Source organism: Miscanthus floridulus, chromosome 7 (genome assembly GCF_019320115.1).
Source record: "Miscanthus floridulus cultivar M001 chromosome 7, ASM1932011v1, whole genome shotgun sequence".
In the NCBI taxonomy this organism is placed as follows: Eukaryota; Viridiplantae; Streptophyta; class Magnoliopsida; order Poales; family Poaceae; genus Miscanthus; species Miscanthus floridulus.
This window is the reverse complement of record NC_089586.1, coordinates 93,616,629-93,631,307: the sequence shown is the minus strand read 5'-3', so window position 1 is coordinate 93,631,307 and position 14,679 is coordinate 93,616,629. Positions and strand designations below refer to the sequence as shown.

General features: G+C 44.4%; 2 protein-coding genes across 3 annotated transcripts; both read left to right on the top strand.

The window, feature by feature from the left end:
• Positions 1 to 8,363: 8,363 nt before the first annotated feature.
• On the top strand, positions 8,364 to 9,189 carry LOC136467332 (defensin-like protein CAL1). The gene is made up of 2 exons (XM_066465989.1): positions 8,364 to 8,559; positions 8,741 to 9,189. The coding sequence occupies exons 1-2, from the start codon at positions 8,508 to 8,510 to the stop codon at positions 8,992 to 8,994; spliced, it is 306 nt and encodes a 101-aa protein (XP_066322086.1). The 5' UTR covers positions 8,364 to 8,507; the 3' UTR covers positions 8,995 to 9,189.
• A 1,088-nt stretch (positions 9,190 to 10,277) lies between these two features.
• LOC136467331 (uncharacterized) lies at positions 10,278 to 12,505 on the top strand. 2 transcript variants are annotated; one of them, XM_066465988.1, is made up of 5 exons: positions 10,278 to 10,875; positions 11,535 to 11,687; positions 11,773 to 11,886; positions 12,002 to 12,058; positions 12,186 to 12,505. In XM_066465988.1, the coding sequence occupies exons 3-5, from the start codon at positions 11,797 to 11,799 to the stop codon at positions 12,459 to 12,461; spliced, it is 423 nt and encodes a 140-aa protein (XP_066322085.1). In that variant the 5' UTR covers positions 10,278 to 10,875; positions 11,535 to 11,687; positions 11,773 to 11,796; the 3' UTR covers positions 12,462 to 12,505. The 2 variants fall into 2 exon arrangements, 1 of the variants encoding a protein (XP_066322085.1); XR_010761556.1 differs by lacking the exons at positions 11,773 to 11,886; positions 12,002 to 12,058; positions 12,186 to 12,505 and having other exon boundaries at positions 10,278 to 10,674; positions 10,759 to 10,875; positions 11,535 to 11,703.
• Positions 12,506 to 14,679: the final 2,174 nt, after the last annotated feature.

Genomic DNA, 14,679 nt, shown 5'->3' with positions numbered 1-14,679 from the left:
CAGCTATTCTTGGTCTAGTTCTGCATAAAGACCTAAACAATATGACATGAGTGCACAAGCGTGGTAGATAATCTCAAGAGCATTTTTATTAGTTTCCTGTCAAAAACTGCTCTGTTTCTACATTTCCAAATTGCCCAACAAATGGTTGGAAACCCCATGGGTGGTATTTCTTTCCAAAAGGCAACCATTTCTCACACCATAACCAACACTATTGCAAGTTCATGGGAATGTTATGTGTGGCAAAGCATTTAGCTACAATACCCCAGATCACTTTGGCTACATGACACTGGAAAAACATATGTGAAACGATTTCCTCACGGTCACAAAAAAAACACAATTTGGGGCACCTTGCCACTTTCTTTTCTTTAAGTTATCTCTGGTTAAAATTGCATTATTAGTCATTAGTCAAAGGAAAATTTGATTTTTTTTAGGAATTTTACCTTTCCAAATTCTCTTGTGACAGGACCTAGATGAAGATTTAGTAAGAGCATTGTAAACCGACTTAACCGAGAACTTGCCACTTTTTCCTATCAACCAGATAATAGAATCATCATTAGTTGTTAATTGAAATTTCAAAGCATCCTGCCAAATAACATTCCATGCAATCCTAAGATCATCAAACAGCCATCTCCAAAAGGAGATCTGTGTACCCTTCAAGGTTTATGCAACAGGGATGTTCTTATTATCACATAGTTCAACACAGAATAGGAGCAATCACAGATAAAGGTTCCTTATACACACATGGATCAAGCCAAAATTTAGTCATCATTCCATTACCAATAGAGACACTTCTCCCCTGTAAGTAAATGTGTTTGATTTTCAAAATGTCATACCACATTGGAGGGTCATTAAGTTTATGTCCAACCTCATGAATTGATTGATTCTTCAAATATTTAAATTTCACTATCTCCTGGCAAAGGCCTTCCTCCTTCTCTAGCTTCCACCACCATTTGCATAACAAACTAATATTCATTTTTCTCAAATCCTTAATCCCCAAACCTCCATATTTCTTACTTTTACAAATAGTTTCCCATTTAACAAGATGATATTTCTTTTTTGTCCCACCACCTTGCCAGAAAAAGGATCTTCTAATTTTATCCATATTCTTAATGATAGTCTTAGGAAGTAGGTAGACAGACATGTGATACATAGGGGAATTGTTCAGACTAGCACTTATAAGAGTGGCTTTGCCAGCCATAGATAAGGTCCACCCTTTCCAAACATCTAACCTTTTATTCCCTTTCTCAACTAAAGGAAGTCAATCAATCACTTTTAACCTACTTGGATTAACAGGTACCCCTAGGTACTTAATTGGAAACAAGCCCACTTGGCAGTTAAAAATGTCAGCATACTGAGTCCCCCAACTTTCATCATCGTTGATCACCAAGATTTCACTCATGTTGAAATTAATCTTCAAACCAGCAAGCATCTCAAATAGATATAAGAGTAACTTCATATGTATTGCTCCACTCAGATCATGTTTCAAGAAAATAATGGTATTGTCCACATACTATAAAATAGCCACACCATTAGGGATGATATGACTAATTAGACCAGTTATCAGACCATATCCTTATATACTCTGGAGGGATAGGGTTACAAGGAAAGTAGCCTATTTGGTACTATACAATATCTTGCGGTGCACGCCGAGCAGCGCCGTGCACGCCTTGATCTTGTGGGTTCGGCCACCTCTAATGATGCGGCCATGTCTTGTATTGTGGATACCGGGGGCCATACCCCCATAGCTAGTCCTTGAGCCTAATAGTAGGTGACATAGTCATATGGTGCTAGGGTCAGAAAGTAGAAGACCAGCTGAGTAGGTAGTCAGTCCTCGGGCGTAGCCTCGAGATGAGAACAAGTACATTCACCATAAGGTGAAGTGTGCCCACTTAGTCCCTGAACCTACTGGAAGATGAAGAATGAATCTTGTAGCAGGGTCAAAGAAAAAGAAGTCTGAAAGCTTTGCCGACGTCATCTGACATGCGCGCATCAAGACCCCAGATGCGCTGCCCAAGATCAACACCCTGATCCAAACAGCACGGAGCAGCTTGATAGCACACCGATGAGACGAAGCAAGATCCGACCACCAAGGGAGCACCGAGGAGTCCTCGGCGTCGCTGGCGATATCCGAGCACCGAAGAGTGAGGAGTCCCCGACATCGCTGGCGATGTCCAAGAACCAAGGAGCGAGGAGTCCCCGGCGTCGCTGGCGACGACCGAGCACCGAGGAGAGAGGAGTCCCCAGCATCGCTGGTGATGACCGAGCACCAAGGAGCGAGGAGTCCACGGCGTCGCTAGCAATGACCGAGCACCGAGGAGCGAGGAGTTCCCGACGTCGCTGGCAATGACCGAGCACCGAGGAGCGAGGAGTCCCCGACGTCGCTGGCGATGACCGAGCACCGAGGAGCGAGGAGTCCCCGGCGTCGCTGGCGACGATCGAGCATCAAGGAGCGAGGAGTCCCCCGACATCGCTGGCGATGTCCAAGCACTGAGGAGGGAGGAGTCCTCGGTGTCGCTGGCGATGACTGAACACTGAGGAGCAAGGAGTCCCCGGCGTCGCTGGCGACGACCGAGCACCGAGGAGCGAGGAGTCCCAACGTCACTAGCGATGTCTGCAAGGTGAAGTGTGCCCACTTAGTCTTCGAGCACGAAGAATCCGAGCACCGAGGAGTACCCGGCATAGCTGATGACGAAGCACGAGCGACGAACAGTCTAGTCAACTGGTCGGCGGCGATGTAAGCATTGAGTAAAAGCGACAGGCAAACAATCTGATCAACTGGTCGGCGATGAAGTCGATGAACCTAGCGGTCTGACCAGTTGATCGGTGGAGAAGTCCGCGCACCAAGTGATCTAATCACCTGGACGATGATCCTACAATACAAATATGTAGAACGGGTAGTACATGATGTAAAAATATATGAACTCTAGAGAAAAAATAACATATGTAGCTTGGCGATCAGTTGGAGCAAAGATGTATTTATATTTAATATAAACCGTCCGACCAGTTAGTGTGTAGCTGAGTCTCTAGCCCTAGCTAGCCTATAGTCCATAACATCGAGCACGGAGCCCATGCACGTGTAGGAGGAACAGGCGTCATTAAGAAGCCGTTGCCGACCACCCACAATGCAGAGGGCAGACGCTCGTGCACGTGTAGGGAGGAGCCGGAGACAGGGTCGTCTCTAGAGGCATCCGAGCATCAACATGACTGTTCAGGGGTTTGGAAAATCATTTGGAGAGCAAACATAGAGAAAATAGCTCGGAGAAACATTATGGCGATATACAGAGATTGGAGAATATTCAGGAAAATATTAAAGCGTGACTTAGCTTTAGACAGAACGTCTGGTCGGCGACGTATGGCGTTATCTAGTCAGCGTTGACGGTGAGCACCTAGCGGGCGGTGAGTTGTTGGTGAAGGCGACCTCGGAGGTGCTTTCGAGATCGGATCTGACATCGTGGGGGCTTGTGTAGCTAGCGATGAATCATCATCGTGGACCGACATGGATCTCCACGAGATTGTTGATGAGAACGCGTTGTTGATTTGAGGTCCATCTGACTCGCCATGGATCAAGCGCACACCCCTACCTGGCGCGCCAACTGTCGACAAAAGATGCTCGGCAGTCCACCGAGGGGTATCCCACGATGGTAGATTTGTCGTAGAGGTGAGCGAGATCAGGAGTGAGATGGTAATACAAGCACCAAGACACAAGATTTAGACAGGTTCGGCCGTCAATATGACGTAATACCTACATCTTGTGTTCTGATGTATTGCATTAAGATGTATCAATCATGTCCACTAGGGGACCCCTACCTTTCCTTATATACTCTGGAGGGGTAGGGTTACAAGGAAAGTAGCCTATTTGATACTATACAATATCTTGCGGTGCATGCCGAGCAACGCCGTGCACGCCTTGATCTTGTGGGGTGGGCCACCTCTGATGGTTCGGCCCATGTCTTGTCTTGTGGATACCGGGGGCCATACCCCCGCACAAACCATCACATTTCCCAGATGTAACAATCAAAGGGTTACGATCAGATACTTCACTAAGCAGTCTTCTAACCACTGCCTGAGGAAAAATGTCCTCCTATTCTTTGGTTACTAAAATTCGGTCAAGTTTAACCAGAGTATGGAGATCCTGATTGTTTGACCCTGTAAACATCCCACCATTCATGTTCAACTCCCTTAACTCATAGAGATGAATCAAAGAGTTGAAAAGAGGTATGTACTCCATCCATGTTATTTTTTTCTTTAGAATATCTAATAATATTAAAATCGCTACCAATTAGCAAAGCCTCATCATTATTAGCACAAAAATGAGACAATTCAGAAAGAAAAACATTTTTGTTCTCCTCATGAGCTGCTCCATATACCACAAGCTGATTCCATTTGATTTTTAACACTTTATCCCACAGATTCAATTGGATCATAAATTCTCCTTTTTTGAAAGAACCCACATCAAATCTTTCTAACAGAACACCAACTAAAATCCCACCTGATTTGCCTCTAGAAGAATTCTAAACCACAAATAATCTTGATTAACATCAAATTTTCTTAACAAAGAATCCTCATATGCAGCAATCATAGTTTCCTATAAACCAATGAAGTGAAATTTGTGTTCAAGAATAAGATTCTTCAAGAAAGTAGAAACACCTCTCTTTTTCACACCTCGGTAGTTCCAAATAAGCCCTTGAACTACCATTTTTTCTTTTATTTAGATTCACAGGAATACATTTATTCCGGGAATCTAACAAGCCAAGATCTTCCTGGTCTTGCTTCCTCCCCCTTGGGGAGAATGTGAACTTCTTTTTAACTGACCTATCCATAATCACTGATTTTTTAATCACAAATTCTTCTAATTCAGATTCCTCCTCATCAATTTCTTCAATTGTCAGAACTTCCTTATCAACAGCACATTCAACAATCTCACTAGGTTTTTCACTAATAGTTTGTTTCTGATGTTTAGCATATAAACAATTTATAGCAGATTCTAGGTCCTTAAGCATATCAAAAGTAGCAAAATTATTCCCATGAACTAAAACACTCGTACATTTAGCAGGATTGTTCAATTCAACATTATCAATATCAGACAAAGACTAAGATGGTTTAATGGTACCTTCTAAAGACCTCTTTTTAGCTAAAGCTTCATACTTCTCCATTGTAGTAAGATAAACATCCTTCTTCAACCTTTCACTCCTTCTCTCAGGCAAAACTTCCTTAGTTATTTCCTCTTCCACAGCCATCTGCTCTTAATTAACCCCCTTTGTATTGAGGGGCACCAGAGCTTTCCCACATGATTAGCTGTGTCCTTCTCAATCTGAGATTCCTCTCTGTATTTGCCATCTTGTCCTCCATAAACATGAAGCTCTTCATGCTAAGTTATTGTTCCTTGTTCCCCATGATCTGTGCAGAAGGATCAGCACTCTCATCCACTTCCATTGCCCAAACCTGATGATTCTTTTTGTCTTCATTTTGCTGACTTCATTGCCCCACTTCAGTATAGGCACCAATCCTCCTAAACCTATCACTCAAGGATTCACTTTTAGCGTCAGAGTCATCAAAGTTGTTAGGGATATGAACTCCGTCAACTTGCATATCACTCTCTTAGCCTGATTTGTCATACTTTCCTTGTTTTTCTCCTTGACTTGCCTTTGATCATCTTTGGGTTCTTTGCCAATCACACAACTATTGGGATTCACCTTTGGAGGGGTAGAGTTAGAAGACTGAACTGAGTGCATCTGTTGTTTGTTCTTGCTTGAGCTAGCTTCAGTAGTCTTGGGGCCACTCACATTAGAAGAACTGATCAAAGTAGAAGTTTTCGGCTGATCTTCAGCCTTGTATTTCTTGTGTGGAGGTTCCTTCTCACCAACCTTTACCCCACTTGAGAGAGTCCTCACAGTGTCATCTTCTTGTATCTCCCTCTCAAAGATGAAGTCATGGATGCACATCCCCAAGGTCCCTTCAACAGTCTTGGGAACTTTAAGGACGCATAATCAGCTCTGTACCTAGTCTTTTCATCAATCTCAACAACCTTCCCAACCAAGCCACCCACCTTGGCTATTGTCCTTATCGACCTCAGATCCCCAGGAATATCCTTCACCCTAAACCAGGCTTGCTAAAGAACTCCTTTGGCACCAATTCTGGATGACCATTGCTCTACCTTTATCTGAGCATCAACAAAATTCATTGCAAGAGCTTTGAACTTCCCCCAATCACTCACCATCTTAGCATTAGGGAACCTCATCACAAATCTATTATCCCCCACCTGTCTAGCATTCCACTTCCATGAGTTGGATCCAACCAAATGCATAAATTGTTGCTCAATCTGTTTGGCAGTAGCATGACCCTTGATTCACACTCTGGGGACAATACATTCTTCAATGAAAAAAGAAGCTTTGATCCTCTACTTGCGCAGCGCAAAGCTCAGGCCCTTGATTCACCTTTGGTTGACTGTTCTGATCAACGATTTCTTCATTCTCTTGGTTACCACCCATCTTGTTAGCAGCTCGGTCCCATTTGGCCTTAATAGATTCTTGAGCAGACGGGACCTCTTTCGTGATCTCTTTCTTGCCTTCACCATCTTGATTGCTCTTGCGGTCCTAGGTGTTGCGACCTCTTCCACCTGGACTGCCCCCACCCTGACCGCCCCTTGCCTGCCTCCACCGCCACCCCATCCATAGCCACCTCCCCATCCATACCCGCCTCTTTGCTCGTCGCCTTGGTACATCTTCACATGAATTGTAGTCGCAGGTTCAGATCAAACCATAGCTACAAACGACTTGGTGGGGGATCCACTCCACAAATGGCCAACGAACTTCGCGAGATTGGATTTGGGGATTGGATCAAGATGTGGAGGTGGGGAATCGATCTTAGGGTTTGGCGACCCCTTGATTTGAAAGTGAGGCATCAGGGTGCCAGGGGGATAGGGAATAGGCTTGGGGAGGTGACCGAATCCGTCGTCTCTAACCTCAAGCTCACCCCCCCTCAATACTCAACGCGTGGCCTAGAATCAGGTGCCCATCCTAGGATCTCTGGGATGATCCTAACCTTGGGCAATAGACGAAACTAGGGTCTCTGACGGGTAGGCCCTTGAAGCACAAATCCTTTCAAAGCCTTCCTGCCCACCTCCACAGGTAGCATTGGATCGCTAGGACCGCCATTGGAGGCCCAATGCAAGCATATCGGGATGGACTTCAACTTCACCTCCTCTCTATTGATTGCTTCAACGGGATAGGAATCCTTCTAAAAACCATGAGAGAATCCCTTCGCTGAGGGATCCACCGGATATCCGACGCTCTTCGTCTTCCATCGAGCCCTTGCGCTCTCCGCAATCGTCAGGAAAGCTTGCGCGAAACCAAGCGAGACCTTGCCGACCGCCCCCGTCTTATTCGGTTCTTAGCTCCGCGGAGACCACCGCCTCGGATCGGTCTCCAAACTCAGGGCGGAGGTCGATAGAGGAGATTGGAGGGAGGAACACGTTGGAGGCGGCGGCATCATAGAAGAGGAGACGGTTACGGGTGACGTCTAACTGGTTTTGTGCACATGCTGCTGCTTCCACGGTGGCAGGAGGAGCCAGAGATGATTCCGCGATCAACTATTAACGCAAGAATCTAGTAGTAGCGTAGGTAATCTACCGAAATAGCAAGAACTTGGGAGAACAGATAGAAATCGCGGCTGACACCTGCGGGATTCAGACAGTTTGGGGAACGGGTACGACAGAGTTCCGTTCTTCATACCTAATGACTAGGCGGTGGCTACGCATGCTTATAACTACATAGCACCGGCCGCTAAGAGCATCTCTAATAGCCTTTCTAAATCTCACTCTCTAAATCATCATTTAGAGAGTCATTTGCATAATAATCATTTTCTACATTTTTTTTATTCTCCAATAGTTCTTCTATATTTCATGCACACTCTAGAGAGCCATTCTTGTCTTCTATTTTTGGCTAGCGAAAAATACGGAATAGAAGATGACTATATTTGAATAACCATTTAGATAAGCTATTGGAGGATAGTTTTTCACCAAAATCTCTATTCCTAGCATTTAGGAAGGATATGGAGAGCCTCTTGAAGATGCTCTAAGCCCGCCATTGCTCCTAGCCTAGTTACAAGGCCAAGGCCCAGCTACTCGAAGTAGCCCATCTCATAACACTGTCCCGACTAAAATATATCTTAGCCAATTTTAGTAACTTTGAAAATACTCTACCAGCACTTTTCATGAAAAAGTCATCATCTATCAAGCTCAGGGGCATTTTTTTTGTTGAGGTCGTCCCTAGTTACGTTAGAGAGAGAGAGGGGGAGAGAGAGTGCCTCATGTCTATTTTGTTACTGCCCAAATTAAGCATCGACTAATCTAAGCTCGACGCCAACGCTGTTCATATAAATTAAATTCGGTGCTCCTGTGTTCCAATCAATGTACAGTATCCACGAGAATTCCTTCACACCCACTTGTATTGTCGCCCATCAAGGTTGCGCCCTGCAGGTTCAGTCGTTCCTGGTGAAACAAGAGAAAGATGACGGTGTCTCCCGGAGCGGTGCTCTTCTTATTTCTCCTCGCCGCAGCAGGTGATTAGCTTATGCCTTATGGTGTCAGACGTTAATTGCTCATTAGCCATCCATAATCTTACTCGTACCAGGCAGATTGATTGGTCACCACGGACCTATTCTTGGTGATTAATCTGTACGTTGCAAAATCTACAAAATGGGACAAATGAACTGTGATCACTGATCAATATGGTGCATGCAGAGATGGCAACCATTGATGCCAAAATGGGAGTAGTCAAGCAGACCTTGCTAAAGGACAAACTGAAAGCGAAGGAGGAGGAGGAAAAAAGCAAGGGGAAGGAAGAGAGCCAGTGCGTGTCGCAGAGTCTCCAGTTCAAGGGCTTCTGCCTCAATAGCGACAAATGCGCCGAGGTGTGCAAGAAGGAGAGCTTTAAAGATGGCGAGTGCAAGCTTGGCCTGTCCAACCGCAAGTGCTTCTGCAAGAAGCCATGCTAGTTCATCGGTCTCTTGCTAATTGTTGATATGTGCTCCACTAATTTGTGGGCCTTATAGCTCTCGAGAAACAAAATCACCTTTGATAAATCCCGATCATCAAAACCGTTTTTGCACTTCTTATTTAGCCGGTTATGTACTGGTTTTGGGGCTCCGATTGGAAGGAGCTGCTGATTTTGGCTTGCCCAAACTAAGAGTCGATAGCTATGCAATTCTTTTGCCTCCTATAAATGGACATCTATATAATTATGATTTGTTAATGATGTTGAACTCTATTTCGTGATGTCATTTAATTTTTCTTGTGGGTACGCTGAGTTACTGTAATAGCTATGACTACCTTCTTTGTAATGTTGGACTCCTCTCTTTGATGAGATTAAAGCCCAAATGATATCCATTATAAAAAAAAATTATTATCCAATGCATTCTATAACTTGCCATAACCGGTACTAGGAGATAAGCGAGGCCCCTTTTGTAGTGACATGGGCAAGATAACAGTGGGCTAGTGGATCATGTGCACACGGACATACTTTTGGGCCGAACACTACCCAGAAAATGTCCCGTGGGCCAAAACCGATAGGCAAAGTCCGTAAAACTATCAAAAATGATTTCCTATGATTAGTGATTGTCAGGGATTCGTTCAGTTAATCATACATATATAACCATCATTAGAAGTCATACATTACTTGACCGGATCAAGCTATGAAGATACTATTTCCTAAGGCATACATGAAGCTACTATCTTAATTGCAAAACAAAGTCGACAGGAACCTAAGCTGGAATATATATAAATATATTTAATATCTTATGTCGACTCTTTCGGGTCTCCAACAAGAGACTTAGGAGACCTAAACTCAAAATGGGTCTCCAACATAATAGTTATAGCCTTTAAAAGAGTACCTATATGGAAGACCGATTTTAGATGTCAGGAGAGGTATAACTCAAATTTGAGTATCCTCTGTGCTGGAGACTCATTTGCAGAAAGAATTCTCTTTTGGATCTTGTTATTGGAGAAGAAAAAAATGGGTATTGAACCCTTTACTTGTAGCGCTATCCAATCGTGGAATGAGTCTTTTATTTTGGGTAGCGGTTGTCGTAGACACTGTGAGGTGTAAGAATCATGTGCCTTGATCTTTTCTTTTTCGTTTTGGTGATTTAGATGAAATATCGCGAAGTCTAACGCGCTACCCGTCGCGCACGGCGCCGAGCGCGCGTCACCAGGCTGCAACGGGTCGGCCCAGCAGACCGCGCGCCCCCGTCCCTCGATCCAACCCGCTGCGGAATTCGCTCGCCGGCCGCCCCCGAGGCACCGACGCCGAGCTTGTTGCCAGGCGAGCGACCCACCCACCCCGTGCTTGTCAGCCATGTGCTACCATCACCACTGCGCTCGCCGGCTGATAGTCATCCTTGCGCCCGTCGGCCACCAGCCTGCTGCTGCACGTGCTACGGATCCAGGACCGCCGCGTCAGGTGGCAGACGTGCAGCGCCGCAGGTGGTCGAGGTCGCCACCTTCCAGCTCGCCTCCACCTCGTCCTCACCGCCCTCCAGCTCGCCTCGGACGGCCGTATCGGTGCCTCCGTGTGCGGGTTCGCCGCGCTGCGCCGCCATGCCCGCACGAAGAGGTCCCATTCGCAGTGGGAAATGCTGTGTTATTATTCCGCCTTCCAACTGAATCATCTAAGACAGGTCTTTGTTCGTCCCATCTCTCAACTTCTGCGCCAGCTTCAGTATCAACATCCATATAGTCAACTCAATCAATACATGAAGCAGGCACCTCGCATTGCTCTGCAAAGGAATGTTCTGAAGATGCTTCGCTTGTGGATTTGCCAAATTGCACAGAGCTTATCCTAATAGGACCAGGCGACCCACGCGCCTTGATCTGTGCTGGTATACGCTGTAGTCTGCAGGATTTCATTTGAAAATTGAAATTTCTTAGCATGTAGCAAGTTACATAAAAATGAAAATTTCATTTCAGTCCTGTTGTTGTGGCAAGTTACTCAATTGCTATTGGCATTACCTTGCGTTATGATTTCAGAGCTCTATTTTAGTTTTCATTTTGTCTTCTTTAGTTTTTAGTTATTATTTGTCAATTTCATTTCCATTATTTTTGTTGTCACTTTTTGTCAATCAATGGTTTTCCAATGTGTATTCTATATCTCTTGATATATTCATTGCAATTCTGGTAAATTAGTGAGTCCTGTCAGCCAGCTTGTAGTGAGACCTGAAATCTGATCATAGCCAGTTCAATTTTGACTCATTTGCTCTTTCCACTATTAAGTGTGAGCAATGAAGGTATAACTAGGTCTGAATAGGTTCTTTTCTTTCGATTGATGAACTACATTTTTCGTTTTACTTGTTATCTGTATTGGATGCTTTTAGTTATTTGTTTCAGGTTACACCATTGAATTCTTGTGCAAGGATAGGATTTTCACCAACTTAGTTAGCAGTTGTTTCCATATTATTGTGATGATGTTTAACTGAGCTGTCTGTAATAAGATAGTGCAGTTTGAACTTTATACTGATTCCCATCTTTATTTCTTTGCCAGACTGATTGGGAAGGTGGATACTTCCCTCTAACACTTCATTTCAGTGAGGATTACCCCAGCAAGCCTCCCAAGTGCAAGTTCCCTCAGGGTTTCTTCCTCCCAAATGTCTATCCTTCTGGAATAGTCTGCCTTTCAATCCTTAACGAGGACAGCGTAAGCTTTGCAACCATTTTCGTAGCCCTGTGTGGTGCTATACTGATTTCATGGCCTTACTGTTCCCAAAAAAAAATTCTGTCAGGGTTGGAGACCAGCTATTACTGTTATGCAGGTTTTCATCAGTATCCAGGACTTGCTAGATCAGCCAAATCCTGCTGACCCTGCTCAAACAGATGGCTATCACCTTTTTCTCCAGGTTAGTCAAAATTGATGGACCACAACAAAGATATTGTTTGCCCAAAACCTTACTCCTTTTAGTTTTGAAGTTCAGATAGCCAATCACGTTTGTAACATTTTATTTGGCTTTGCAGGATCCTACAGACTATAAGAGGCGTGTTAGACTGCAAGCGAAGCAGTATCCGGCATTGGTCTGAGAACTTCGCCCTATTTTATTGTGATTTCAGTTCCAAATTTCAGTTTTTATTTTTAGTTTTTAATTTTAGCTAGCAATTTCGGTTATTAATTTCATTTTGTAATTTCAATTTGTAATTTCAGTTTTTATTGGTCCGAGCTCCTCCCGCCTCCGTGGCTGTGCCGCCGGCCGCCAGCGTTCCGTGGCCGCGCCGCCCGCCGCCGGAGCACGCAGACCGCCATGGCCCACCGCGGGAGCTCGCAGGACCTCCGTCGCAGGACCGTGAGACGCCCGCCCCAGCCATGGACAAGCCTCCAGCCGCCCACCGAAGCTCGCCCCGCTTATGTATTCTACTAGTTGAGTGCCCATGCGTTGCTACGGGAACAAAAAAAAAAAATAGAACAAGGCAATACAACTAAGAGGCTCCAACGAAATTGTCAAAATGATAGATTATTGGATCAGTATGTGATTAGGTTTCAAAAGCTCAAGAGATTTCTATGTAGCTACTTTTGAAATGGAATAGATAGTTGACTTAGGATGCATAAAACCATAGCAGTGGTGATCACAAAGAGATTCTCTACTCAGTTCAAGAAAAACCAAATTGGTTTAGTGCTTCTCTACTCAGTTCAAGAAAAACCAAATTGGTTTAGTGCTCAACTTAACTTGCTTCGACCACCAAGCAAAATGCTTGTGGGAGGCTGAGGAAACCATTGTCGGCTGCAAAGTGCAAATGTATTTGCCATAATTTGTTGGTAGGAGAGACACCAGATGAATGTTACTGAAAAGAGAGAGCTCACATGAAATCAACTCAGCACATCTTTTGCTTAAGCAATGCTCTGAAATTCGGTTCGGTTGAAAAAATAACATCAATATATCCATTTTTTCTGGCCAATTATGCTAAGCAACTAAATGGGCACAACCTCAGTATATATGACAAAATCTCCATATATTATAGTCTATAAAAGAACAACCATTATGTAAGGGCAATTTTTTGACTCAAATTATCTAGGAAATACCAGCCCTGCACATCTTATCACCCTTCAGCACCTTGCCCCATCCTACAACTTCATCTTCAATTTGCCAAAAGCACGGCCGAGGTCCCATAGTTGTGGTCTACAGTACTCTTCAAGGTTTACCAAATTAGGTTCCTTTCTTGCAGTCTGCCCACTATAAATAGAGAGATTGAATTGTTGCAATTATCACATTAAGATAGGAAATTCAAGTTTGCAAAAAAACAATTATGCATGTATGTTAATAATGTAGTACAGAACTATACTTTCCCAATGCCCTATTATTTGAGAATTTCCACACCGAATATATCAAAGACCTATCATTACTCTGACAAGTGGCAACTTAATTATTAAAGGAAAGGAAAATAAATATTGGAAGTTTTGCTTCTGGGTCTATATGCCATTATCTAATTGACAGGGCCGTCCCACAAATTTCATGGGCCCTTGGGCCAGTAAGACACTAAGGGCCCGACAATGTAATATTTGAATAGAACGATTAAAGTATATAACTTGTAGCATATATATTTAATTCTGCCCGCCAATTGATATGCAGGCCTGTTGGTACGCACTGTTGCCTTGTCGACGTATGGGTTGATAGCATCTACTATATAGTATGCACATGGGTACCATTGTAGGCCCATGGGCATCGCACAGGCTGCCCTCCCCCATAGGACGGGCCTGCTAATTGAACACACCAGGATCAGAGATGCGGTGAGTAACCAGTGAGATTGCTATGACGCCTACAAATTTCACCATAGGGAATGTTTAAATTTGCTTTGTTTACCTGCAAAGCCAACAACCAGTTGGGCGTAGCTGCAAATTCAGAACCCTGCCGCCAGTCATCTCCACACTGGGCCGCCACGAGCACTCATGCAAGGAGCCGATACAACATGATAGGGGATAGGGGCTGCCATGATTGGTTAGCGTATGGCTCCTCATTCACTTCTCCTTGATCTGTTGTGGTGGTAGCAGGAGGTCGCTCTCCCTCTCCCTTGGCAGCGGCATCTGAAGGTCACCCTTTGGATGGATCCTCCTCACCTCTCCTTCAAGCTGTTGTGGGGGCCTTGAAGCGAAACATATTGTTAGAATAATATCAAGAAAACATAAGAGCAGGGCACAATACAACTACGAATCACCTGTAGTGCATTCTAATATAGTGATTTACCTGCAATGGTTGCTCCTACTGCATCATCTGGTTGTCTGGCACAAGATCACATTGGCTTGATGGAGATGGCTAGTATCTGACTCTTTGATGACTGGAATTCAACAAATTTACACATCAGATCAATTTAACGCACTGCACCAATGTGTAACTGCACTGGGCTCCTACAATTCACACATATATCCCTAAATTCATAACCAAATTATTCCAATGTTGACGTAACGCAAAGGTCGTAAATCTTGTTTGCCATCTCCTTTTCAACATTCTTGATGCTGGTGGAATATGGTAACTAGTGATGTTGTGCTTGGTGGACGGCTTCCAACTTGTGCAAAGGCTTGTGCATGAGTAGCAGCAACTGCACTAACGTGTGCTAGACCGAGAAGTTCCCCGACGGCGAGTGCAATGCGGAGGGCGCCACGCGCAAGTTCTTCTGCAAGAAGATATGCTAGCCTTTGGGCCCTAGCG

Bases quoted from the DNA above. Each gene is read 5' to 3' on its own strand.
- LOC136467332 (XM_066465989.1), top strand. From the start codon at position 8,508: ATGACGGTGTCTCCCGGAGCGGTGCTCTTCTTATTTCTCCTCGCCGCA. The intron at 8,560-8,740 runs GTGATTAGCTTA...TGGTGCATGCAG, and splicing joins ATTTCTCCTCGCCGCAGCAG to AGATGGCAACCATTGATGCC.
- LOC136467331 (XM_066465988.1), top strand. From the start codon at position 11,797: ATGCAGGTTTTCATCAGTATCCAGGACTTGCTAGATCAGCCAAATCCT. The intron at 11,887-12,001 runs GTTAGTCAAAAT...TTGGCTTTGCAG, and splicing joins GCTATCACCTTTTTCTCCAG to GATCCTACAGACTATAAGAG. The intron at 12,059-12,185 runs GTCTGAGAACTT...TTGTAATTTCAG, and splicing joins CGAAGCAGTATCCGGCATTG to TTTTTATTGGTCCGAGCTCC.